Raw genomic sequence first — 25,646 nt, 5'->3', positions numbered from 1 at the left:
GGTTATGCTTAGGAGGGGGGACCCCACGCAATTTTTTTTAAATTTTTTAAGACTTTAATGAACTTTTTAAGGTACACAATGAAGCCCTGCATGGATCTCACAGATCCGGCCGGGATTCCTTGTGTTTTGTCAGGCAGTATTTTACTCATCACTCCCGTAAAACACTGCCTGATATTACGAATCACATCGACATCGGAAAAAACGAATGTGCAAAACTCGGCAGCTTAGTGAATGACCGTATCAGGATTCAAAAAGTTGCAGTAAAATGCACCCGATACCATTCGAGATCAAACACCCTTCAAAACGGCAAAAACACGAATATTAGTAAATAAACCCCTTTGTTGGGATCCAATTAAGATCCAATTAACCTGCCGGTATATTTTTGGATTGTGGGAGGAAACCGGAGTACCCGCGGAGAAACCCATGCAAGCACGGGGAGAATATACAAACTACGCACATGTAGACCCATGGTGAGAATCGAACCCATGACCTCAGTGCTGTGAGGCAGTAATGCTAACCATTACACCATCCATAATGCCCTTAACGCAGAATTAACTTGCTAAGAATCCAGCAACTAATTTTCCTGAGCCAAACATCCGTCTCTCAGAAAATCTGGAACCAGTGCATGCACTCGCTAAATCCTATTACAGATAATCTTTAACTTTCATGGCCAATAGAAAACATCAGAAAGATAAATAGAGGATACACGTGCGGCTGCATTTGTTGCCCAGGTTAAATCACATGCTGAGGTCACGTGTAACACCACAAAAGATATAGCGGCGGCTTTCCAGCTTTTTTATTCTCATTTGTAATTTACGAGACCTCAATGGGGAAGGGACCGAAGCATCGCGGAAGGCCTCGATCAAGGAATACTTGAGAGAAAGCAATTTCCCTACCCTTACAGAGGAGGAAATGGAGACTTTAGACGCTCCCTTTACCAAGATCGAGCTTGAGGAGGCAATTAAATCTACCCCTAGTGGTAAGGCCCAGATGGGTATTCCATAGCATACTATAAGATGTTCTGTGATGTCTTATCCCCTTTAATGCTCAGAGCATTTAATAAGGTATCAGATCGGACTACTTTTTCTCCTCAAATCCTGCTCGCCCACATCTCAGTCATCACTAAAGAAGGCAAGGACCCGGCCCAGTATTCCAGCTATAGGCCCATCTCCCTGTTGAACGTAAATGTGAAGCTTTTTACTAAACTAATAGCTAACCGTTTGAAAGTGTTCCTTCCAAATTTATTTCATTCAGACCAGGTGGTGTTTGTCCCTGGCCGAGAAGCCAAGGAAACACGACTAAAGTTCTGGATTTGATTTATACAGCTTCAAATTGTAAGTCTCCAGCTATTCTACTTTCAACCGAAGCAGAGAAGGCATTTGATAGGGTAGATTGGGACTTCCTATTAGGTGTGTTAGAACATTTGGGCCTGGGACAGGCGGTATTTCGAAGAATTCAAGCCTTGTATTCTAAGCCTTCAGCTCGTGTACATATTAATTGTGAACTCTTGGGCCCAATACAAATTGCGAATGGCACTCGTCAGGATTGTCCTTTGTCTTCATTGATATTTATTTTATGGATGGAGGCCCTGGTGAGGGCCACTAGGTGCAATGTAAATATAACGGGGCTGACTGTGGGTGACAGAGAATATATACTTGCTCTTTTTGTGGATGACCTCCTAGCAGTGATATCTAACCCCTTAACTTCTATTCCTAACCTTCTTGTGGAATTTAAGCTTTTTGGGGCCCTTTCAAATTTTAAAGTTATTTTAGCCAACTTTGAAGCTCTAAATCTAACACTAGACCAGACAAGTCTACAGGTGCTCCAATCTACAGTATATTCCCTTTCTCGTGGCATCCCACTCAGCTTAAATATTTGGGGGTCATACTGAATAGGGACCTTTCCCAAGTTTATATTTCTAATTTTCCCACCGTTTTGGCTAAGCTTCATTCAGGCCTCCTCGCTGGGGTGCTAAAATACTTTTTTGGATAGGATGGATAGGAGTTATTAAAATGAATATCTTACCCAGAGTATTATACCTTATTCAAACCTTACCTTTGCTATCCCACATTCCTGGTTTATTGCTCTACAGCAAAAGAGCAGAGATTTTATTTGGGCGGGTTGTAAACCCATGTTTAAACATGAAATACTTTAAAGAAGAAAACATTTGGGAGGGCTCCAATTACCACACTTTCTCTCTTATTATCATGTGGTTCTCCTTACGAGAGTAATGGATTGGGGACATGAGTTGGACAGGAAACAGTGGGTAGATATTGAATTAGCCTCTCTCCCATCTTTACATTCGGATTTACCTTGGCTTTCAAAAATTCCCCCTATTTCTCATCCTCTCACGGGGCCCACCTTTGCTTGCTGGCATCGCCTACGTGGCCAACCCCTCCTTTCGCCCTCTCCTTCCCTGCTCTCGCCATTATTTGGGAATCCTGGATTCCCTCCAGGTATTTCACCCTCGTCATTTCAACTGTGGTGTATTAGTGGTATACAGAGAGTTGACCAGTTGTTTGATTCATCTGGTATATTGGGATTTCCTGCAGTACAGGCCAACTGGGACATGCCTAATAGGGAAATCTGGAAATATCTTCAGATTTATTACCAGTTATCAAACATTTCCTTATGGGCTTATGTACTCCTGTGTAATGTAGACAGTCAACTACCCAAGCTTATCCGCGTCATTCCCTTTCTGCCATCTATAAACTAATAACTGATCAGACTTTCCCCTCTAGGCCTAAATTTATGGGAGATTGGGAGTCTGATCTGAATGGCCTGATAGGTGAAGACGATTGAGAAGAAATATTCAGTAAATACGTTTTCATCCTCTGTCAATGTGCTGGTAATGGAAACTCATTACAAGGTACTTATAGCTGGCCTAATCTGTCAGCTAGCATTATGCTAAAAGAAGAATTGCCTTTTTGTCCTAGCTTTTGGCTAATGAACATTTTACGTAGGCCTAGATCCAATATAAAAAAACATTACTCCACCATATTCTTAGTGCCTCGAAAGCGTTGTTGGGAATATTACCAGATGTTATATGGTCATGGATGACCTTATTTCCACACTAGCAATTAAAAATCAATGTGTATGCAACTGTAAGGTGTCTAAATCTAGAAATTGATAAATTAATCGCAGAGTGGGCAATAGCAACTGCAGTCTTTGTGAGAATCTTGAGGTCTTGATTGAGAAGAGATATTGGACGATAAGATTGGACCAGATGTGGGTCCTTCCCTGGTTTGTGTATTATTATTATGCGAGCCTGATTAAAGTCAGACGGAGCTTTGTTCCCTTCCAGAATAGAATTATATAATGACAATAAATGGGGTACTAAGATAGGGTATAGTAATTTATAATATTCGTCACTAAGGCCATCTGCGCCCGGTGATTTCCCAACAGGGAGGTGTTTTATGGCATTCGTGAGTTCAAGTTTAGAGATCAGAGCGGTAAGAGAGTCACACTCTTCAGACAATTTAGGATCTGTAACATTTTTAAGGAAGTTAGCGCCTAAAACTGGATTGTCTATAGGGGCAGTGTACAAATCTTTATAATACCGAAAAAGGCATCAACAATATCAGGAGTATCATATAGCTTGCCCGAAAGTGCCGTGAGGGACTGAATATTCGTAACTTTCCTGTATCCTTTTACATTAGCTAGCAACTTCCCAGCCTTATTTCCCCATTTGAAATATCTGTGTTTTTGATCATCTAAACACCATTGCTCTGTCCGTACATAAAGTATCATAAAGGGCCTTGAAAAATCTATATTCATTACATGTAGTTTCAGTGTCTGAACACAAGAGGGCGTCATAGGCATCTTTCAGTTGTAAGCTCAATGACCGAAATCTCTGATTTATACTCTTTTTCTTATTGGAGACATAAGCAAATATATGACCTCTCAAGACAGGTTTAGAGGCTGCACAGAATAAGTTAATGTCCTCTGTATACTCTATATTACCATCTATATAGTTAGCCATCTGCTGGTCTAAAAACAATTTAAAATCTGGTGAAGTATAAAGATATGTCGGAAACCTACGTTGAAAGTAGTGATAATGTGAACCAAGTGGGAGCGTGGTCGGATAACGCAATATTCTCAACCTTAGAGTCGCAGATCCTAGAGAGTAGAGAAGTGGACACCAACCAGAAATCTATTCTCGAGGAAGTACGATGGGATCCGGTCTCTAGGTCGACAGTAACTAGGTCGACACTATGTCGACCGTAACTAGGTCGACAGGGTTTCTAAAAAAGGTTGACATGAGTTTTTCACGATATATTTCTTTTTTTTGAACCTTTTCATACTTAACGATCCACGTGGACTACGAGTGGAACGGTAATCTGCGAGGGGACACGGTGCACTAATTGGGGTTCCCGGTCACTCTACGAAGAAAACGACACCAACAAAACATAAAAAACTCATGTCGACCTTTTGACCTATCAACCTAGACCATGTCGACCTAGAGACCCTGTCGACGTAGTTACTGTCGACCAATAGTGGTCGACCTAGACACTGTCGTCCTAGTTACTATCTACCTTCCATACCACACCCAGTATGATGTGGGTGCGAATAGAATATGTATGCCCTCTCTACCGGATATTGATATCTCCAAGGATCTATCAAACATAGAGTTTGTGTCAAAAGCGACAAAGCAGGTGATAAACCAGGACGGCCACTTGTAGGGAGGTCTGACTTGTCCAACGAGGGTGACAATGTGGTATTAAAGTCACCACCCAGAACCAATACACCTTCCGCCCAATCCTGTAGTTTGGCATACACAGCAGTAAAAATAAGATTTTAAACCTACCGGTAAATCTTTTTCTCCTAGTCCGTAGAGGATGCTGGGGACTCCGTAAGGACCATGGGGTATAGACGGGCTCCGCAGGAGACATGGGCACTATAAAGAACTTTTAGTATGGATGTACACTGGCTCCTCCCTCTATGCCCCTCCTCCAGACCTCAGTTAGAGAACTGTGCCCAGAGGAGATGGACAATATGAGGAAAGGATTTTGTTAATCTAAGGGCAAGATTCATACCAGCCCACACCAATCATACCATATAACCTGGAATATACACAACCAGTCAACAGTATGAACAAAAAACAGCATCAAAGACCGATTCCAACTGCAACATAACCCTTATGAAAGCAACAACTATATACAAGACTTGCAGATTTAGTCTGCACTGGGACGGGCACCCAGCATCCTCTACGGACTAGGAGAAAAAGATTTACCGGTAGGTTTAAAATCTTATTTTCTCTTACGTCCTAGAGGATGCTGGGAACTCTGTAAGGACCATGGGGTTTATACCAAAGCTCCAAACCGGGCGGGAGAGTGCGGATGACTCTGCAGCACCGACTGAGCAAACGCAAGGTCCTCGTCAGCCAGGGTATCAAACTTGTAGAATTTAGCAAAAGTGTTTGAACCCGACCAAGTTGCTGCTCGGCAAAGCAGTAATGCTGAGACGCCTCGGGCAGCCGCCCAAGAAGAGCCCACCTTCCTAGTGGAATGGGCCTTTACCGAATTAGGTAACGGCAATCCAGCCGTAGAATGAGCCTGCTGAATCGTGTTACAGATCCAGCGAGCAATAGTCTGCTTAGAAGCAGGAGCGCCAACCTTGTTGGCTGCATACAGGACAAACAGAGCCTCTGTTTTCCTAATCCTAGCCGTCCTGGCTACATAAATCTTTAAGGCTCTGACCAGATCCAGGGACTTGGAGTCCTCCCAGTCCCCCTTAGCCACAGGCATTACAATAGGTTGGTTGATGTGAAAAGAAGAAACCACCTTAGGCAAAAATTGAGGACGTGTCCTCAACTCAGCTCTATCCACATGGAAAATCAAATAAGGGCTCTTGTGGGACAAGGCCGCCAATTCGGACACCCGCCTTGCAGATGCCAAGGCCAATAACATGACCACCTTCCATGTGAGAAATTTTAATTCAACTGTTTGAAGAGGTTCAAACCAGTGAGACTTCAGAAAGTTTAAGACCACGTTAAGGTCCCACGGTGCCACTGGGGGCACAAAGGGGGGCTGGATGTGCAGCACTCCCTTCACAAACAAATTCCCTCTGAAAGAAGATAGATAAGGCCAAAATCTGTACCTTAATGGAGCCTAACTTCAGGCCCATATCCACTCCTGTCTGTAAAAAGTGGAGAAATCGGCCCAGATGGAAATCTTCCGTAGGAGCACACCAAGAAACATATTTTCTCCAAATACGGTGATAATGCTTTGCCGTCACCTCTTTAGGTAGGGATGACTTCCTCCGGAATACCTTTTTCCGCTAGGATTAGGCGCTCAACCGCCATGCCGTCAAACGTAACCGCGGTAAGTCTTGGAACACACATGGCCCCTGCTGTAACAGGTCCTCTCTGAGAGGAAGAGGCCACGGATCTTCTGTGAGCATTTCCTGAAGATCTGAGTACCAGGCCCTTCGAGGCCAATCTGGAACAATGAGTATTGTCTGCACTCTCCTTTGCCTAATGAGTCTCAAAATTTTTGAGACGAGAGGAAGAGGAGGAAACACATAGACCGACCGAAATACCCATGGTGTCACTAGGGCGTCTACTGCTACTGCCTGAGGGTCCCGCGACCTGGCGCAATACCGTTGAAGCTTCTTGTTGAGGCGTGACGCCATCATGTCTGTTTGAGGAATTCCCCAAAGACTTGTTATCTCTGCAAAAACTTCTTGATGAAGTCCCCACTCTCCTGGATGGAGATCGTGTCTGCTGAGAAAATCTGCTTCCCAGTTGTCCACTCCCGGAATGAAGACAGCTGACAGAGCGCTTATGTGATTTTCCGCCCAGCGAAGAATCCTGGTGGCTTCCGCCATTGCCACTCTGCTCCTTGTCCCGCCTTGGCGGTTTACATGAGCCATGGCTGTGACGTTGTCGGATTGAATCAGAACCGGGAGGTCCCGAAGAAGATTCTCCGCTTGTCGCAGTCTGTTGTATATGGCCCTCAACTCCAGTATGTTGATGTGTAGACAAGCCTCCTGGCTTGACCATATCACCTGAAAGTTTCTTCCTTGTGTGACTGCTCCCCATCCTCGGAGGCTCGAGTCCGTGGTCACCAGAACCCAGTCTTGAATGCTGAACCTGCGACCCTCTAGGAGGTGAGCACTCTGCAGCCACCACAGAAGAGACACCCTGGTCCTGGGGGACAGGCTTATTTTCTGATGAATATGAAGATGGGACCCGGACCACTTGTCCAGAAGGTCCCACTGAAAAGTCCACGCATGAAACCTTCCGAAGGGGATGGCCTCGTAGGTTGCCACCATTCTTCCCAGTACTCGAGTGCATTGATGGACCGACATTCTTTTCGGTTTTAACAGGTCTCTGACCATGTTCTGGAGTTCCTGGGCTTTTTCCATCGGGAGAAAAACCCTCTTTTGTTCCGTGTCCAGAATCATGCCTAGGAACGATAGCCGAGTCGTTGGAACCAATTGTGACTTTGGCAGATTGAGAATCCAACCGTGCTGTTGGAGCACTCTCAAGGAGAGTGACACGCTCTCCAGCAGTTTGTCTCTCGATCTCGCCTTTATCAGGAGATCGTCCAATTATGGGATAATTGTGACTCCCTGCCTGCGCAGGAGCACCATCATCTCTGCTATTACCTTGGTGAAAATCCTCGGGGCCGTGGAAAGCCCAAACGGCAACATCTGAAACTGGTAATGACAGTCCTGTACAGCGAATCTCAGGTACTCCTGATGAGGAGGGTATATGGGGACATGAAGGTATGCGACCTTTATGTCTAATGACACCATAAAATCCACCCCTTCCAGGCTGGAGATGACTGCTCGGAGCGATTCCATCTTGAATTTGAACTTTTTTAAGTACAGGTTTAGGGATTTTAGATTTAAAATGGGTCTGACCGAACCATCCCGCTTCGGGACCACAAACAGGGTTGAATAATACCCTTTTCCCTGTTGAACCAGGGGAACCTTGATCACCACTTGCTGTTGACACAGCTTCTGAATTGCAGCTAACACTACCTCCCTTTCCGGTGGCGAAGCTGGCAGGGCCGACTTGAAAAATCGGCGGGGGGGCACCTCTTCGAATTCCAGCTTGCAGCCCTGGGAAACAATTTCGATTGCCCAAAGATCCACTTCTGAAAGAACCCAGATTCGGCTGAAAAGTCGAAGACGTGCCCTCACCGGTGCGGACTCCCACAGGGGAGCCACAGCGTCATGCGGTGGATTTTGTAGATGCCGGGGAGGACTTTTGCTCCTGGGAGCTAGCCAATGAAGGTGTTCTTTTCCATTTACCCTTACCTCTGGCAAGGAAAGAGGAGCCCCGACCTCTTCTGGCCTTATGCGACCGAAAGGAATGCATCTGATACTGTGGAGTTTTCTTTTGCTGTTGGGGAACAAAAGGTAAAAAGGTAGATTTACCCGCGGTAGCTGTGGCAACCAGGTCCGCGAGCCCCTCCCCAAACAACACTTCAACCTCCATATGTTTCTTGGAGTCTGCGTCACCCGTCCATTGGCGGGTCCATAGAGCTCGTCTCGTAGAAATAGCCATGGCATTGGCTCTGGAACCCAGCAGCCCAACGTCTCTTTGAGCGTCCCTCATAAATAAGACTGCGTTTTTAATGTCAGCTAATGTTAATAAAATGGTATCCCTGTCTAGGGTATCAAAGCCATCTGACAAGGTATCCGTCCATGCTGCAACTGCGCTACATACCCATGCCGATGCTATTGCCGGTCTGAGCAAAACACCTGTATGTGCATAAATAGACTTTAAAGTAGTCTCCTGTCTGCGATCAGCAGGATCCTTGAGGGCTGCCGTGTCTGGAGACGGTAGCGCCATCTTCTTGGACAGGTGCGTCAAAACCTTGTCCACCCTGGGAGAGGATTCCCAACGCACCCTATCCTGAGCCGGGAAAGGATACGCCATAAGAATCCTTTTGGGAATCTGCAGTTTTTTATCTGGAGTTTCCCAAGCTTTTTCAAACAACTCGTTCAGCTGTGATATGCAAAACCTCTTTCATTGCAATAATCATACACTGAATACCTTTAGCCACCCTTGGGTGCAATCTTGCATCATCGTAGTCGACACTGGAATCAGAATCCGTGTCAGTATCAGTGTCAGCTAATTGGGATAGGGGACGTTTTTGAGACCCAGATGGGCCCTGTGACCTAGACCAATCGGTGGATTGACTCCCAGCTTTTTCCCTGGACTCTGCCAGGTCCAGTTTCTTATGTAATGAGGCCACACTAGCATTTAACATATGCCACATGTCCATTCATTCATGAGTCGGCGTTGCCGACGGAGACACACCACTCATTCGCTCCACCTCCTCCTTGGATGAGCCTTCCGCCTCAGACATGCCGACACGCACGTACCGACACCCCCACACATACGGGGATATATCTATAAGGGGACAATTCCCCAACAAGGCCCTTTGGAGAGACAGAGAGAGAGTATGCCAGCGCACACCCAGCGCCTAGTAATTACTGGAAGATCACCCAGATAGCGCTTTTTATTCACAAACAATGTGTAAAACACTCACTGCACCTAGAAAATGCCCCCCCCCCCCCCCCTCTTTTTCAGCCCTCTGTCACCGAGTTCAGCAGGGGAGAGTCCGGGGAGCCAGCTTCTCTGCAGCGTTCTGTGGAGAAAATGGCGCTGTTAGTGCTGAGGAATCAAGCTCCGCCCCCTCCAGCGGTGGACTTCGGTCCCGCTTCAATGTGTAAAAAATGGCAGGGGATCTTTACATTTACTGACTCCGCAGCCTAATGTACCCAGAAAAGCTATACCCGAGGTTTATTGCTGCCCAGGGCGCCCCCCCTGCGCCCATCAGTGCATGTTCCGTGTGTGTGTCCTGTGTGGGAGCAATGGCGTGCAGCGTTACCGCTGCGCACTTACCTCAATGAAGATCTGAAGTCTTCTGCCGCCTTGAAGTCTTCTTTTCTTCTTATACTCACCCGGCTTCTATCTTCTGGCTTTGCGAGGAGGACGGCGGCGCGGCTCTGGGACGAACTGCGGGGTGAGACCAGCGTTCCGACTCTCTCTGGAGCTAATGGTGTCCAGTAGCCTAAGAAGCAGAGCCTATCATCTAAGTAGGACTGCTTCTCTCTCCTCAGTCCCACGATGCAGGATTATCAGGATCACCCCCATCAATTGGAAGCTGCACTTGCTACGTCCGGACCTTTAGTGGACTTACACAAGAATCTGCAGACAAACAGGCGAACACCTTGCCAACTGGTGACACCGGCCTGACACTCAGCACTGAGGATTCCGCAATCTGGTGAGGACACAGGATCCCAACGACTTTACCCGTTTAAAGGGACGCTATCCAGGGGACCCCCTCCTCCAGCGGTAACCAATGTGGTAATATTGCTATCAGGACTGTGCTATCAGCCCAGATTTTACCTTATTCCATCATTCTTACTTACAGTCCACAAAAAATAAGGAACGGACATTATGATTGGGGCAGCTTCATGGTGATTCTGTTTGCTTTTTAATTCTAATTTTTTCTCTCAATTGATACATTGTATGCATTTTTATTAAATAACTGTTCTTTTTCAGCTTTAATCCATTCATCTCCATGTGTCTTAATCTCCACCACAATCAATGGATTTTATATGATGATTATTATACCATTAATTGTATACCGCTGCTACTTTGTTTGTTGTTTATTGTCTCTAGTGCTTACAGGATTGACTAGACCTGTTTTATAGCAGCTGCTACAATTAGAACACCAGCCCACCTTGCGCCTGATTTTAACCTTGATTAAAATCTTTCTTGCTTCCACGATGCCTGTTGCCAGCAGTGCTCGCTGAAAATAAAAAAAAACGAACAAAATTCTTTATTTAGAGAAACTCTGGAGAGCTCCTCTGTAATGCACCCGATCTCCTCTGGGCACAAAATCTAACTGAGGTCTGGAGGGGGGGCATAGAGGGAGGAGCCAGTGCACACCCATACTAAAAGTTCTTTATAGTGCCCATGTCTCCTGCGGAGCCCGTCTATACGCCATGGTCCTTACGGAGTCCCCAGCATCCTCTAGGACGTACGAGAAAAATTAATTATTAGGACCCGTTGGGGCATACAGAGTCGCCACAGTAAATAATTCACCTTCAATTTCTAACTTAAGAAACAAAAAACTACCCTCTACATCTATCTGTGAATCTAATATTTTATATCGGAGAGATTTGCAGAGAATTATCAATACCCCTCTTTTTTTTGTCAAGAAAGAAGCAGCTGTTACATCGCCGATCCACACCTCACGAAGTGTGTTATTATCGCTGGCTCTCCAATGGGTCTCCTGAATCACCGCAATATCAGGCCGTAGCCGTTTTAAGTGTTGCAAGACCTTTTTGCATTTAATAAGGGTGTTTAGCCCTTCAGCGTTCTACGAAAGGAACTTCAAGGAATGTTGCACTATAGTGGTATCTGGTTGCGGGGCAATACTGTCATCCTATTCCCAGTCTAACAAATAACAAAATGAAAAAGACATCATAAATCGTCATCCCCGTGTCTGTCCCAGCAAGCATGGGGAACACCGGATAAACAGGATATAAGAAAACATGTGTTTGTAACTTCACCAATAATAATGTCTGATAAAAGATTACAAAGGAGAGTGACCAAAATACAGTCCTATAAATTTTAAACATTTTACGAACCAAAAGGTGAGACTCAGAGAGCCCCATGTCTTCAAAAACAAAAAAAACGGATTTGAGTAGAAAAGAAAAGGGGAAGGAAAGAGTTGTAGGGAGGGAGAACATGAAGAACAACGACAATGTAAAGCACATCTATGACTCTGAGACACATATGGCATGCACGTTTAAGAAGAATAAGTATCAATGAAAATAACATAAACTGGAAAAACCACAAATGCAAAGAGAAATCAGGCATTTTGGACACAATGAAATATGTTGTACATCTATACTCGCGTCAGTCATTCCGCCACATCCGTAGCGGGCGTCGAAGATTCCGGGAGAGAACTCAAAGACTTCTGCAGCTTGCGGGGAATCAAAAAGATGCTGTTTACCAGCGTAGAACACACAGAGATTAGCCGGGTAAAGAAAGGCAAAACGCAGTCCAGCATCGAAAAGAAGCTTGTAGATAGGGGAGAACTCTCGTCTCTTCATGGCGACCTGATACGAGAAGTCCTGAAAAAGCAATAATCTGTTGCCTTGATAAGTCAGATCTTTGTGTTTCCGGTACGCATCAAGAATTCAAACTTTATCAGTATAGTTAAGAAACTTTAATATAACTGGCCGAGGTTGATCATTGGGCGGTCCGGTCCAATCCTGTGAACTCGTTCCACCAGGATAGAGCCTGAATCAGGAGAACAGCCTAATTCTTTCGGTAGCCAGACCGAAACCAGCGACATGAGATCCACCATTTTGACTGACTCCGGTAGGCCAATGATACGTAAATTACTTCTGCGATTGCGATTTTCTTTTTTGTGTAAACTGTTTTTATTAGTCAAAGCAGTATTCAAAAACATTACAGAAACATTTTCAAAAGCAAAAGGAGGGCATACAAAAATATCGCGTAGCATATATTCATCAGTACACCACACATAGAGCGCCCTTAGCCGAAAAATATCTGTCTGCATTTCTGTCATCATTAAAGCTTATAAAGGAAGAGCATAATATCAAAACAGCATCAATGAATGGGAAAGAGAAAAAAAAGAGAGAAGAGAAGAGGAAAAGAGGATAAGCAAGGGAAGGTTAGGGTGGGCAGGGTCAGGTGTGACAGTCTGCATGGTGCGGGCAGACTATTTGGGGAGCGTATGGGCGATCTCCACCAATCCTGAGTCTGGGCCACAGTACAGAAACAACATTGTCGGAATATGGGTATGGGTATAAATAATGATACAGATATGGATATGGGCCCGTTTACCAACATGAGGGGGGTTATGTCGCAATATAGGACTGATACTGCGATGTGTCTTTAAAGTCGTACCAGGGAAACCAAATAGCTATGAAGTTAACTGTTTTCCCAGATGAGAAGGAAACCAGGTCTTCCATGTCCAAGAAGTAATCAATCTTTGTGAACCACATTTTAATTGAGGGTGGAGAGGTGGATCTCCAAAGAATTGGGATCACCGCTTTAGCAGCGTTGCAAAGGTGTCTTAACAGGGAATGTTTGCAGGATTGTGACCCTGCGGGGGTGTGATTAAGGAGCCAGAAATCTGGGTCTCTCGGGATTTCGTCACCTACTATCTGTTCGGTGCATTTAAATACTTCTGCCCAGAATGGAGTTATAAGAGGGCAATCCCACCAAATATGTATAAAACTCCCTGGGGCATTTTTGCATCTCCAACACATATTCGAAAGAGAGGGAAACATTCTATTGAGAACACGAGGGGTCCTATACCACCTATATATAAGTTTATAAAGGGTCTCTAGTGTTGAAATGCATAAAGAACTCGCCTGAGCGTACACGGATTCCCAGTTAATTTGAGTAGGAAGCCCCGACAATTCCCTCTCCCAGGAAGCCAAGAAGGTAGGAGGTTGTGGGAAGAAATTTTCCATAATCAACGTATAGATTTGTGAAATAGTATGCGTGGGTGAACTGGGGGAGATACATAGTTTCTCAAACCCAGTGAGGTCCCTAGTTACGTCAGAGAAGTTCTTGGGAGATGATATAAAATGGTGGACCTGCAGGAACCTCCAAAACTCAGCACTGTGTAGGTTCCAAGAGGATTGAACATCTGAAAAAGAGCGCACCCTACCCGAGCTCACCAGCTGACCGACTCTAAAGATCCCAGCTTCCGCCCATGGGGCGAAAGCAGTCCCTTGAAGGCCAGGGGCAAATTCGGAGTTATAGAGAAAAGAGGTTAAGGGGGACCATTTGGAGGATATATAACTCTGGGATCTCAGCTTGGCCCATAATCTGAGCGTGGGAGAGACCGTGGGGTGTGACACCTTCGGGAGGGTAGGAAGCCAAGGTGCAATTTCTATATAATGTGGGAGACAGCCCTCCTCTAGGAGGACCCATTGTTTGCGATCCTTGGCACGTGTCCATTCCAGTATCCTATTCAGGTGTACTGCGTGGTAATAGTTAGGGATATGTGGGAGTTGTTGCCCCCCTTGATGTTTTCTCCTGAACAAAATGTCATGTTTAAATCTAGGTGTATTACCACCCCATACAAATGTGCGGATAAGCCTCTGGACATCCCGAAGCCATAGCAGTGTATCGGAAGGGTCTGGAGAAAGAATAAAATCCTGGGGAGGGCATTCATTTTAACTACGTTGATCCTTCCGAACCAGGACAGTCACAGCTTTTTCCATGACAGGAAGTCTAAACGAAGCCTAGACAATAAGGGTTTAAAATTTAGGGAGAACACTTTGGATAAGTCATTGGTCAGTAACACCCCCAAATATTTTAATTTATGATCATGCCAGGTGAAGGGGAAGGCTTGTTTCAGGCTTTCTACTATAGCAGGAGGTGTAGTTAAGTTCATGGCAATAGATTTGGAATAATTTATTTTGAAGTTAGAGAGGACTCCAAACTTCTCAAACTCCACCATTAAGTTTGGCAGAGAGGTGACCGGATTTGTGATTATTGCGAGTAGATCATCGGCATATAATGCCAGTTTGTATTCGGTCCCCCTTACCAACAAGCCCGAAATATTTGGGTTAGCCCTAATGCTTCGGGCTAGTGTTTCCATGCAAAGGACAAAGAGCAATGGGGATAGCGGGCATCCCTGTCGCGTACCGTTGAAAATTGGAAAGGAGTCAGAAAGGGAGCCATTAATCCTAATTTTGGCGGATGGGGAGGTATAGAGGGATAGGATTCTGTGGAGACAGATGCTACCAAGTCCCAGATGCCTCAATATTCGAGTCATAAAATCCCAGTCCACTCTGTCAAAAGCTTTTTCTGCATCAGTTGACAGTAGGATAGATGGAGATGAGAGCTGGCCTGCATAGTGAATCATGCTGAGCACTTTGGAGGTATTGTCCCTGGCTTCTCGGCCTAAAACAAACCCAGCTTGATCTCCATGTATCAAGCCAGGCAACAGTAGTTTAAGGCGGTTTGCAATCAATTTAGCGAAAAGCTTTATATCAATATTTAATAGGGAGATTGGGCGGTAGCTGGAGCAAAGACTGGGGTCCTTACCCTCTTTGGGTAGAACTGCAATATGGGCTTCGAGAGATTGTGGGGAGAAGGGCGATTGATCAGATATAGTGTTAAAGGCTCTTGTGAGTATGGGGATTAATTTCTCTTTAAAAGCTTTGTAATAGGCAATAGTATATCCGTCGGGGCCGGGACTCTTGCCATTAGGAGAGGATTCAATAACTCTCTGAACCTCCTCAGTAGAAAAAGGGGCGTCTAGATCTTCTACTTCTGTCATGGTCAGTGTGGGGAAATGTAAGGTCCGTAAATAGTCAGCTATGGCTTTTTGATGGGACGACCTATCAATTCTGCCAGTTGGGCCGGAGAGGTTATACAGAGTGGAGTAATATGTCCTGAAGGCCCTGGCTATGTGAGATGTCTGGTGTTGGGGTTGGCCATGATTGTCTTTAATTGTATGAATAAAAGTAAGAGCACGTTGTTCTCTAAGTGCTTTGGCCAGTAATTTTCCAGGCTTGTTGCCCCATTGATAGTATCTGCTACGGCACTTCCGATAAGGAAACTTGACTCTATCTGAGAGTAACTTATTCAGAGCCGCCCTAGCAGTTTCGAGATCGGCGTAGTGTTGTGGGGTTTGGGATTTTTTATGTAGAAGCTCTAGAGTTTGTATTTTAGACAGTAAATCCTCTCGGAGTTTCTCCCTCTGCCTTTTGCGAAAGGATCCTATTTGAACACAAACCCCCCTGATGACACATTTGTGGGCTTCCCATACTGAGACTTTGGAGATGTCATCTAAGTCATTGGTACAAATATAAGAGTCCAGAGCGTTACCAATTCGGGACTTACAGTCTGCATCTTGCAAGAAAGTGTCGTTAAAACGCCAGGACCATTGGCGATGTGCGTTGGGAGGTAAGCGTATGGTGAGGTTGACTGGGGCATGATCGGACCATACAATCTGTCCTATAGAAGCATCAGACAGAAGGTGTAAGTGTCGGTGACTCAAAAATAAATAATTAATCCTGGAATATGTCTGGTGTGGGTGTGAGAAATAGGTGTAATCTATATCAGTGGGGTGTGTTAATCTCCATGTGTCGATCAACTGGTGGTCGAGCAGAGCACGTCTCATTCCCCTATGCTCCCTCTCTGGCTTGCAGGAGATCTTTTTAGAATTGTCCTGGCGAGGATCCAGGGTCCAATTCAGATCACCTCCCATCACTACCACCCCCTCCAATAGAGGTTCCGCGTCTTCTAGAACTGAGGATAAAAAGGAGGGTTGTTTAGCGTTAGGGGCATATATATTCAAAAAAGAGAAACGTTGGCCATGTATGTCGCATTTCACCAGCAACCCCCTACCTTCAGCTATTCTGTGGGAGGCTACATTGAGGACAGGTAGATGGCGGGCTAGTAGGATGGCTACACCTAGTGTCTTACCAGCCGAATTATTGGACAGGAAAACATGCGGGTAATAGTGACATTTTAGGGACGGCACGTGTCCCATCTTGAAGTGTGTTTCCTGAATAAAAGCAACGTCTATTTTCTCGTCTCTAAGCCATTTAAGAAGTTTAGACCTTTTTTCAGGGACATTCAGCCCTTTGACGTTAAGGGTGGTTACGTGTAGATCACTCACCCCCATTATCAGTCAGATCCAATCGTTTCACGATAGTCTTCTCTTCGGCAGACCCTGGGAAAGGTGAGGGAAAAATAACAGGGGGGGGGAGATAGGAAAAAAGGAAGAGCAAAGAAATAGAAAGAAAAAGCTGCGGCGGGGGAATCTCCGCCAAAAAGTACTTTAACATTACACAGAAGTGGTGTTACTACAAAAACTGCTGCAAAAAGGACAGGAGCGGAATCCTGCCGACTCCCGGTCCAAAGAAACAGGGGATGCAGCATATTGGGGTCCTGCGGGGGGTTCAGGACAGCGACCACTCCCAAAATAGAAACTCGTTAAATATACGGTATTACCGAGGTGTGCATTAGGCACATGCGAAACATGAAAAATAGAGCATACAAATATATAAGTATATATATTGGCATAAAAGTGTACAGACAATCCTCAAGCCATCAAACCGGATTTCAGTAGACTTTAGTGTCTGTACACCATTATCCATCTACATAAACAAAAACAACAAAAAAGAAAAAAGAAAAGATATAAACAAAAACAAAAACCGATCACATTGGTGAGAAACACATTGCACTATGAAGAAAGAGAAAAACTCAATGTATAACATATTCAGCAAGCAAATTTACATCCACTCGGGACAAGGCATCTCATTCAAGGAGGCTTCGAAAGTCGTGGGCCAGGAGTGGATCCCCGCATCCGCGGGGGGCGAACTTGCTGCCACGCGTCATCTGGAGGGAGTACAACAGGCAAGTCCGGAAGGTGATGAAAGGCGTCCCAGTCAGGAACCGGAACCGGAGGGATACCCAGAATCGTGAAGAAAGCCTGTAAGTCCGACGGTCTAGAAAGACTCGCAATTTTGCCGCCGTGAGAGACCTGGAGGGAGAATGGAAAGCCCCATCTGTATTTCAGCTCGAGCTTCCTGAGAGAGTCTGTAAGAGGTTTCAAGGCGCGACGTTGTTGTAAGGTTGACCAGGCAAGGTCAGGAAATATCTGAATCTTGTCGCCTTGAAATGCAATGCTGTCCAGTTGACGGGCCGACCTCATTATTTCCTCTTTTTGAGTGTAATAGTGGAGCCTACAAATCACGTCCCGTGGTCTGTCGGAGGGCAAGCCTCGAGGACGAAGGGCTCTGTGAGCTCAATCGAATATAATGTCTTTGTTCGGGTCCAGGTCAATAAGTTCCCCAAATATCTTAGATAAGGCGTCTACCAGGTCTGTTTGCTGGACGCTCTCAGGCAGGCCCCTGACTCTAATATTATTTCGCCGGCCGCGATTATCCATGTCCTCAATGCGCGACTTTAAGAAGGAGATATCATCCCGTTGGTGAGATAGCACTTCCCGAAATTTAGTCAAAGAGTCCACAGTAGACGATTCATGGCGTTCCAGGACATCAACTCGAGTCGCGATTTGAGACATATCTTGTCGGAGCGCTGTCACTTCCTGAGTGATGGTGGATAGTAGACGGGTCTCCAAGGCTGAGAAGTCTTGCTTCGTAGGAAGTGATCGTACATGAGACAATATTTCACTTATCTCCGCAGACAGGGAGAGGGCCTGTGGGGGCTCCGGAGTCCCAGGGTAGGCCATGTCGTCCACCGGGTCGTGTACACTCGAGAAGGTCGGGACGTTAGAAGGAGCAGAGGGGGTCGAGGTTGGAGAAGTTAGGAACTGACGTAGATCTGATGTGCGTCGATTCGCGGGGGGTGGGATCTCGACCGGCTTAGTCTTGGCCTTCTTTGTTTTCTTTATCCCTTTCACCATGAGATCGGTCTTTAGTTAAAGCAGTTTAGAATTACACTTTCACATATCCTCGGCACTATGTAGCATGAGGGCCGTCATCGTGCAAGAACCCCCCTCGTGGTCTTAGGGTAGCATGAGGCTAAGGGCCCATTCTTTCACTTGTAGTGGTGGTACCTCTGGTATAGCCCGATCGGGGTGTAGTTACAGGACCCCAGGCCACTGAGCAGGGAGTCAGCCAGCAAATGTAAAGAGTTATTAAATGGATGGATGGATGGATGGATGGATGGGTGGATGGATGAATGGGTGAGGGGAGTACTGTGACTGTTTTTATAATGTTTTATAATGTGTCCAAGCCTATATGGCCCAGCCTTGTGGGTCCCCCCTCTCTCCCTTATACACAGGTGCTGCAGCTGCAGTGAAAGCACAGTACCTTTCACTGATCTCAAGATGGCCGCCGAGCGTCTTCTATCGTCGTCCCGTCTGACGAGTTGCCGGGTCCCCGTCGCAGTGGAAGCTGAGAGCAGGGAGAAACAGCTAGCCGCGGCAAGCGGCCGGTGAGATTTTGGAGCTCCGTTTAGCGTTCACGGCCCGAGCAGCGGGTCCCAGAGCCGTCTCCGGCCTAATGCCCAAATCGAGGCCCCGGCTTCTCCCAACCCCGCAGGCCGCAATCCGCGGGAGCAGTTAAAACTGCTCCCCGATTCCGCGGCACTCCAGGGGTCTCAGCCGGGGGGCACCAGGAGGGCAGCAGATGAAGTAGGGCGGCCTAGGAGGCGCAGATACAAGGGGAATAAGTAGTTTGGGCTATGGGTCTAAGGAGCTCTCAACAAGCACGTCTGCCTCCCTCAGACCCCAGACCACGCCCCGATTGCGATTTTCTAAGTCCTCAAGCTTCTCTTGGACTGCCGTGAGAGCCGTTTCCTGGGACTTAATAACCGCTTGGGCAGCTAGGAGGTCATCCTCTACAGTAGAGATGCGTTGCTCCACCTCTTCTATGCGAGTGTTATGGTCTTTTAGTTGCGACATAGCCGAGTCAATGGATTCCTTAAGTCCAGCTAATTTTTTATTGAGCAAGGGTGATATTAAATCAGAAATCTCCTGCGCCTTAGCAATGGCTGTCGAGCTGTATTTGTCAGGGTCAGTGATTCCATCCATTACATCTTCTCTCCCGGGTGACAAAGAAGGGCTTGTGGGCACTGGTGGATTGGCCCCGGTATCTCTGGTTCTAACCACCGCACCCCCTCTGCCAGCTTTCTGTTGTTTTGCCATAAATGTATCCATAAAGATGATCACAAGAATACAGGCACTGAATATATGCGTATAGCCTGGCGGATCTGGTGCAGTAAACAGCAGGGAGGATACATACAGACCGGTCTTCTAATATGGCAGGCAAATAACAAAGTGAATAATACAGAATAATGGAGGAATACACTTAGTGAGAGACAGTGAGGGGATGTCAGGCTGCCCCTCTTGTGTCTATAAACATGTGCAGCGCCTAAGCAGATAAAGGTAGCACTCTTTCAAATAGTTCTCCCAGCCACAGGGGGGAGGGTTAGGGTAGCAGAAAAAGAAGAGTCTCTTACTGTATAATGTGGGGCAGGTTCCAGGTACCACAATGGCCGCCAGGTCCTCAAGCACCCCAGAGTGTGCAGAACTCAGCGGGGCACAGCGTGTGCAGGGGATCCAGTGAGACTCCTCTCACTCTATGCAGGCTGTGTTCATCCCCCAGGTTGCGGTCAGAGGCCACGGTGCCGCCAAGCCGCCGATTCCGCGGGTGTGCACTCGGCGGTGATGGGAGCCGCAAGATGGCGGCGGATACCGGAGGCTGCGGCGTGTGAGACAGCCATCGGGCCAGACTCCGGTGTTGTGGCTGCGCAGGGGGCCAGCAATGACTCTGTGCCTTCCCTGCAATATCCCCGTCACGGCGCCGCACAGACCAGGTAAGTGCCGGCGCAATTGAAGTCTCTGGACCAGCACTTAGTCCTCAGAGACCAGGGAGCCCATGTAAAATGTGGCCGCTGCTTAGGGTCCGCCCACCTGAAGTCAGCTCTCCTTTTTTTTATTTTTCTCTTCTTTTTTTCTTACTTGTTCTTCCTTTTAGTTTCTTTTTTACATTTTTTTTAATGTTTCTGGTTTTATTATCTGGTGAGATTTGCTCAATGTGCAATAATGTCTATTCCATACAGGCACAGGCTATTTTGTTTTTGGCCTATTCGATTTTTAGATCAATTTGTGATGCCCTGTCAAAAATTTTTCCTATATATCGCATTTCCTGGTTATTGTATATTTGAACATTTTCAATAAAAAAAAATTGCAAAAAAAGGATACAATTTACTTCATAAATGTTGTTGGGTACAAAGTTTTTCAAAGCTATAGAAACCATCAATTACAAAGATCTATAGCGATATATAAACTATTTACTTGTTTAGACTGGCATTTTCTTCCATCTTCTTTGTATTCACTTCATCAGCCTTGATTTTGACATCCAGATAATTTCCACGGAAAGTTGCACAAATCTTTAAAGCTTCTTTAAGCAAAATGTATGCCTGCGAGACAGTAAATATGAAAACACATTAACATCTAGTCAGTAACAATTCCTAAACAATTGTACTAATCCAAAAGCAGTGGATTACAGCAAATGCAACTGGCATTACCACTGCAGGGCTCAGTCACAGTTGTCCTGTACTACAGCAGCTACAATCTCTGCTGCTATCTTTCTGGCATAAATAGTTTAAGAGGGAAAAAAAAATCAAAAATGGTCACCCTATGTCCATTTGCACATTCAGCCTCCCCCCAGTAGTATAATATAACAAAATTCAAAAGGCGAACATTTGGTGTAAATTGCTATTAAACATCTGTTTTTACTGCTGTTCTCCTCTAATAATATAAAAAAATATAAATCAGCATTATGTTTATTCATGTGGTTCTTAAACTGTGTTCCTAGGCACCCTGGGGTGCCTCAGGACACTTGCATGGGGTGCCTTGGATTGGTGGTCCAGGACCAATTAAAACATTTTATGGTCAACGTAATAGACAAAACCAGTGCTGGCGACTGTCAATCATAACATATGTGGAGAAACAGAAGTAAATCTTGTCCCTCACCACACAATTGAACCTTTGGATGATATATTAACACAACTTGCTTAATTTAATATTTCTTTCTAAAATAGGAAACTTTTAAGCTATGGGTGCCATTAAAAACAATTCTGATACATTTACTATCCATCTCACAAACTATTATCTTTAGTAACCCGGTGGCAAGCGCAGTGAAGCGGAGCGAGCCACCGAGCCCAAAGCATGGCGAGCGGACACATTTCAACAAATTGTAGTAAAAACATTTAAAAACACCCCCAAAATATTTGTGTGTAGACCTTTTGACCCTGTTGACCTTTCGACCCTGTCGATTGTTTGTCTGTCGACCTTTTGACTATCAACCTTTTGATCCTGTTGACCTTTTACTGTCCACCAAATGACTGTCTATGTTTTTAATGTCTATCTTCTGTATCACAACCCCAAAGATAGCCTAATACCATTACACACGTATTAATCTCTGACATCAAAGTTGAAAAGTGAGAGAATTGCAGCTAACATACTGTACAAGGTGAAGAGAACAGAAATCACAAATTCCCAAACAAGTGAACAAACAGAGCACAATAGTCTGTAATATTAGTTACAGCTGCAAATAGGACAAACAGGAATTTGTTGAAGGGAAAAACATTTAGCCTAAATAAAGCAACAGTCAGATTTAGGGCAGTATACCCTGGGGGCTATCCAATTAGCTGGCGCATACAGTATTGGGGATATCAAAATCCCTGATAACCAGCCCTTAGAGCTCCATTTTTGCAGAAACACATGGGTCTGGAAACTTATCCTGGATCCCATGTGTTTTTGCCCGAAAACAGGTCATCTTTCAAACAAAAAAATGGGCTATAATTGGAGCCCGATAACGACCATCAGGCTAAAATCACGATATTAGACCATTTTTTTAGGCCTAAAAATGAGGTCTAGTAATTGGAAACCACCTAAGTATGAATGTACATAGAAAGGAATAAAGGTTTGTGTGCTGATGAATCATAGCATCTGCAGTTAAAATAAGATTTTACTCACCGGTAAATCTATTTCTCGTAGTCCGTAGTGGATGCTGGGAACTCCATAAGGACCATGGGGAACAGACGGGCTCCGCAGGAGACTGGGCACTCTATAAGAAAGATTTGGTACTATCTGGTGTGCACTGGCTCCTCCCTCTATGCCCCTCCTCCAGACCTCAGTTAGGATACTGTGCCCGGAAGAGCTGACACAATAAGGAAGGATTTTGAATCCCGGGTAAGACTCATACCAGCCACACCAATCACACCGTATAACTCGTGATACTATACCCAGTTAACAGTATGAAATATAACAGAGCCTCTCAACAGATGGCTCAACAATAACCCTTTAGTTAGGCAATAACTATATACAAGTATTGCAGACAATCCGCACTTGGGATGGGCGCCCAGCATCTACTACGGACTACGAGAAATAGATTTACCGGTGAGTAAAATCTTATTTTCTCTGACGTCCTAGTGGATGCTGGGAACTCCGTAAGGACCATGGGGATTATACCAAAGCTCCCAAACGGGCGGGAGAGTGCGGATGACTCTGCAGCACCGAATGAGAGAACTCAAGGTCCTCCTCAGCCAGGGTATCAAATTTGTAGAATTTAGCAAACGTGTTTGCCCCTGACCAAGTTGCAGCTCGGCAAAGTTGTAAAACCGAGACCCCTCGGGCAGCTGCCCAAGATGAGCCCACCTTCCTCGTGGAATGGGCTTTCACTGATTTAGGATGCGGCAATCCAGCCGCAGAATGCTCCAGCTGAATTGTGCTACAAATTCAGCGAGCAATAGTCTGCTTAGAAGCAGGAGCACCTATTTTGTTGGGTGCCTACAGGATAAGAAGCGAGTCAGTTTTCCTGACTCCAGCCGTCCTGGAAATATAATTTTTTAAGGCCCTGACTACGTCCAGTAACTTGGAATCTTCCAAGTCCCTAGTAGCCGCAGGCACTACAATAGGTTGGTTCAAGTGAAAAGCTGATACCACCTTAGGGAGAAACTGGGGACGAGTCCTCAATTCTGCCCTATCCATATGGAAAATAAGATAAGGACTTTTACATGACAAAGCCGCCAATTCTGACACACGCCTGGCCGAAGCCAAGGCCAATAACATGACCACTTTCCACGTGAGATATTTCAGATCCACAGTTTTAAGTGGCTCAAACCAATGTGATTTCAGGAAACTCAACACCACGTTGAGATCCCACGGTGCCACAGGAGGCACAAAAGGGGGCTGAATATGTAGCACTCCCTTTACAAAAGTCTGAACTTCAGGCAGTGAAGCCAGTTCTTTCTGGAAGAAAATCGACAGAGCCGAAATCTGGACCTTAATGGAACCCAATTTTAGGCCCATAGTCACTCCCGACTGTAGGAAGTGCAGAAAACGACCCAGCTGAAATTCCTCTGTTGGGGCCTTCCTGGCCTCACACCACGCAACATATTTTCGCCAAATACGGTGATAATGGTTTGCGGTTACTTCTTTCCTGGCTTTTATCAGCGTAGGAATGACTTCCTCCGGAATGCCCTTTTGCTTTAGGATCCGTAATTCAACCGCCATGCCGTCCAACGCAGCCGCGGTAAGTCTTGGAACAGACAGGGCCCCTGCTGTAGTAGATCCTGTCTGAGCAGTAGAGGCCATGGGTCCTCTGATATTATTTCTGTAAGTTCTGGGTACCAAGCTCTTCTTGGCCCATCCGGAACCACGAGTATCATTCTTCCTCCTCGTTTTCTTATTATTCTCAGTACCCTTGGTATGAGAGGCAGAGGAGGGAATACATAAACCGACTGGTACACCCACGGTGTCACTAGAGCGTCCACAGCTATTGCCTGAGGGTCCCTTGACCTGGCGCAATATCTAGTTTTTTGTTTAGGTGGGACGCCATCATGTCCACCTGTGGCCTTTCCCAACGGTTTACCAACAGTTGGAAGACTTCTGGATGAAGTCCCCACTCTCCCGGGTGTCGGTCGTGTCTGCTGAGGAAGTCTGCTTCCCAGTTGTCCACTCCCGGAATGAACACTGCTGACAGTGCTAAGACGTGATTTTCCGCCCATCGGAGAATCCTTGTGGCTTCTGCCATCGCCATCCTGCTTCTTGTGCCGCCCTGTCTGTTTACATGGGCGACTGCCGTGATGTTGTCTGATTGGATCAGTACCGGCTGGTTTTGAAGCAGAGGCCTTGCCAGACTTAGGGCATTGTAAATGGCCCTCAGTTCCAGAATATTTATGTGTAGGGATGACTCCTGACTTGACCAAAGTCCTTGGAAGTTTCTTCCCTGTGTGACTGCCCCCCAGCCTCGAAGGCTGGCATCCGTGGTTACCAGGACCCAGTCCTGTATGCCGAATCTGCGGCCCTCTTGAAGATGAGCACTCTGCAGCCACCACAGTAGAGATACCCTGGTCCTTGGAGACAGGGTTATCAGCCGATGCATCTGAAGATGCGATCCCGACCACTTGTTCAAGAGGTCCCAGTAAAAGGTTCTTGTATGGAACCTGCCGAATGGAATTTTTCTTCGTAAGAAGCTACCATTTTTCCCAGGACTCGTGTGCAGTGATGCACCGATACCTGTTTTGGTTTCAGGAGGTCTCTGACTAGAGATGACAGCTCCTTGGCTTTCTCCTGCAGGAGAAACACTTTTTTCTGTTCTGTGTCCAGAACCATCCCCAGGAACAGTAGGCGTGTGGTAATAACCAGCTGTGACTTTGGAATGTATAGAATCCATCTGTGCTGTTGTAGCACTTCCCGAGATAGTGCTACTCTGACCAACAACTGCTCCTTGGACCTCGCCTTTATAAGGAGATCGTCCAAGTACGGGATAATTAAAACTCCCTTTTTTCGAAGGAGTATCATCATTTCTGCCATTATCTTGGTAAAGACCCTCGGTGCCGTGGACAGTCCAAACGGCAGTGTTTGGAATTGGTAATGGCAATCCTGTACCACAAATCTGAGGTACTCCTGATGAGGATGATAAATGGGGACATGTAGGTAAGCATCCTTGATGTCCAGGGATACCATGTAATCCCCCTCCTCCAGGCTTGCAATAACCGCCCTGAGCGATTCCATCTTGAACTTTAATTTTTTAATGTATGTGTTCAAGCATTTCAAATTTAAAATGGGTCTCACCGAACCGTCCGGTTTCGGTACCACAACCAGTGTGGAATAGTATCCCCGTCCTTG

The 25,646-nt window shown here is 45.9% G+C and overlaps 1 protein-coding gene across 8 annotated transcripts in view; it reads right to left on the bottom strand.

Annotated features, from left to right (window-relative positions):
* LOC135027842 (uncharacterized) overlaps positions 1 to 25,646 on the bottom strand; it is a 1,366,020-nt gene that overhangs the window by 1,191,791 nt on the left and 148,583 nt on the right. For all 8 annotated transcript variants that reach the window (XR_010224289.1, XM_063953746.1, XM_063953745.1 and 5 more), the window contains exon 9: positions 20,805 to 20,929. Coding sequence is in view for 7 of the 8 variants with exons in the window: in XM_063953746.1 (XP_063809816.1) it covers positions 20,805 to 20,929 (125 nt within the window). In the remaining variant the exon portion in view is untranslated. The remainder of the gene's footprint in view (positions 1 to 20,804; positions 20,930 to 25,646) is intronic.

This window comes from Pseudophryne corroboree, chromosome 2 (genome assembly GCF_028390025.1).
Source record: "Pseudophryne corroboree isolate aPseCor3 chromosome 2, aPseCor3.hap2, whole genome shotgun sequence".
Classification (NCBI taxonomy): domain Eukaryota; kingdom Metazoa; phylum Chordata; class Amphibia; order Anura; family Myobatrachidae; genus Pseudophryne; species Pseudophryne corroboree.
The sequence above is the reverse complement of the archived record's forward strand: the minus strand, read 5'-3'. Positions and strand labels throughout refer to the sequence as shown.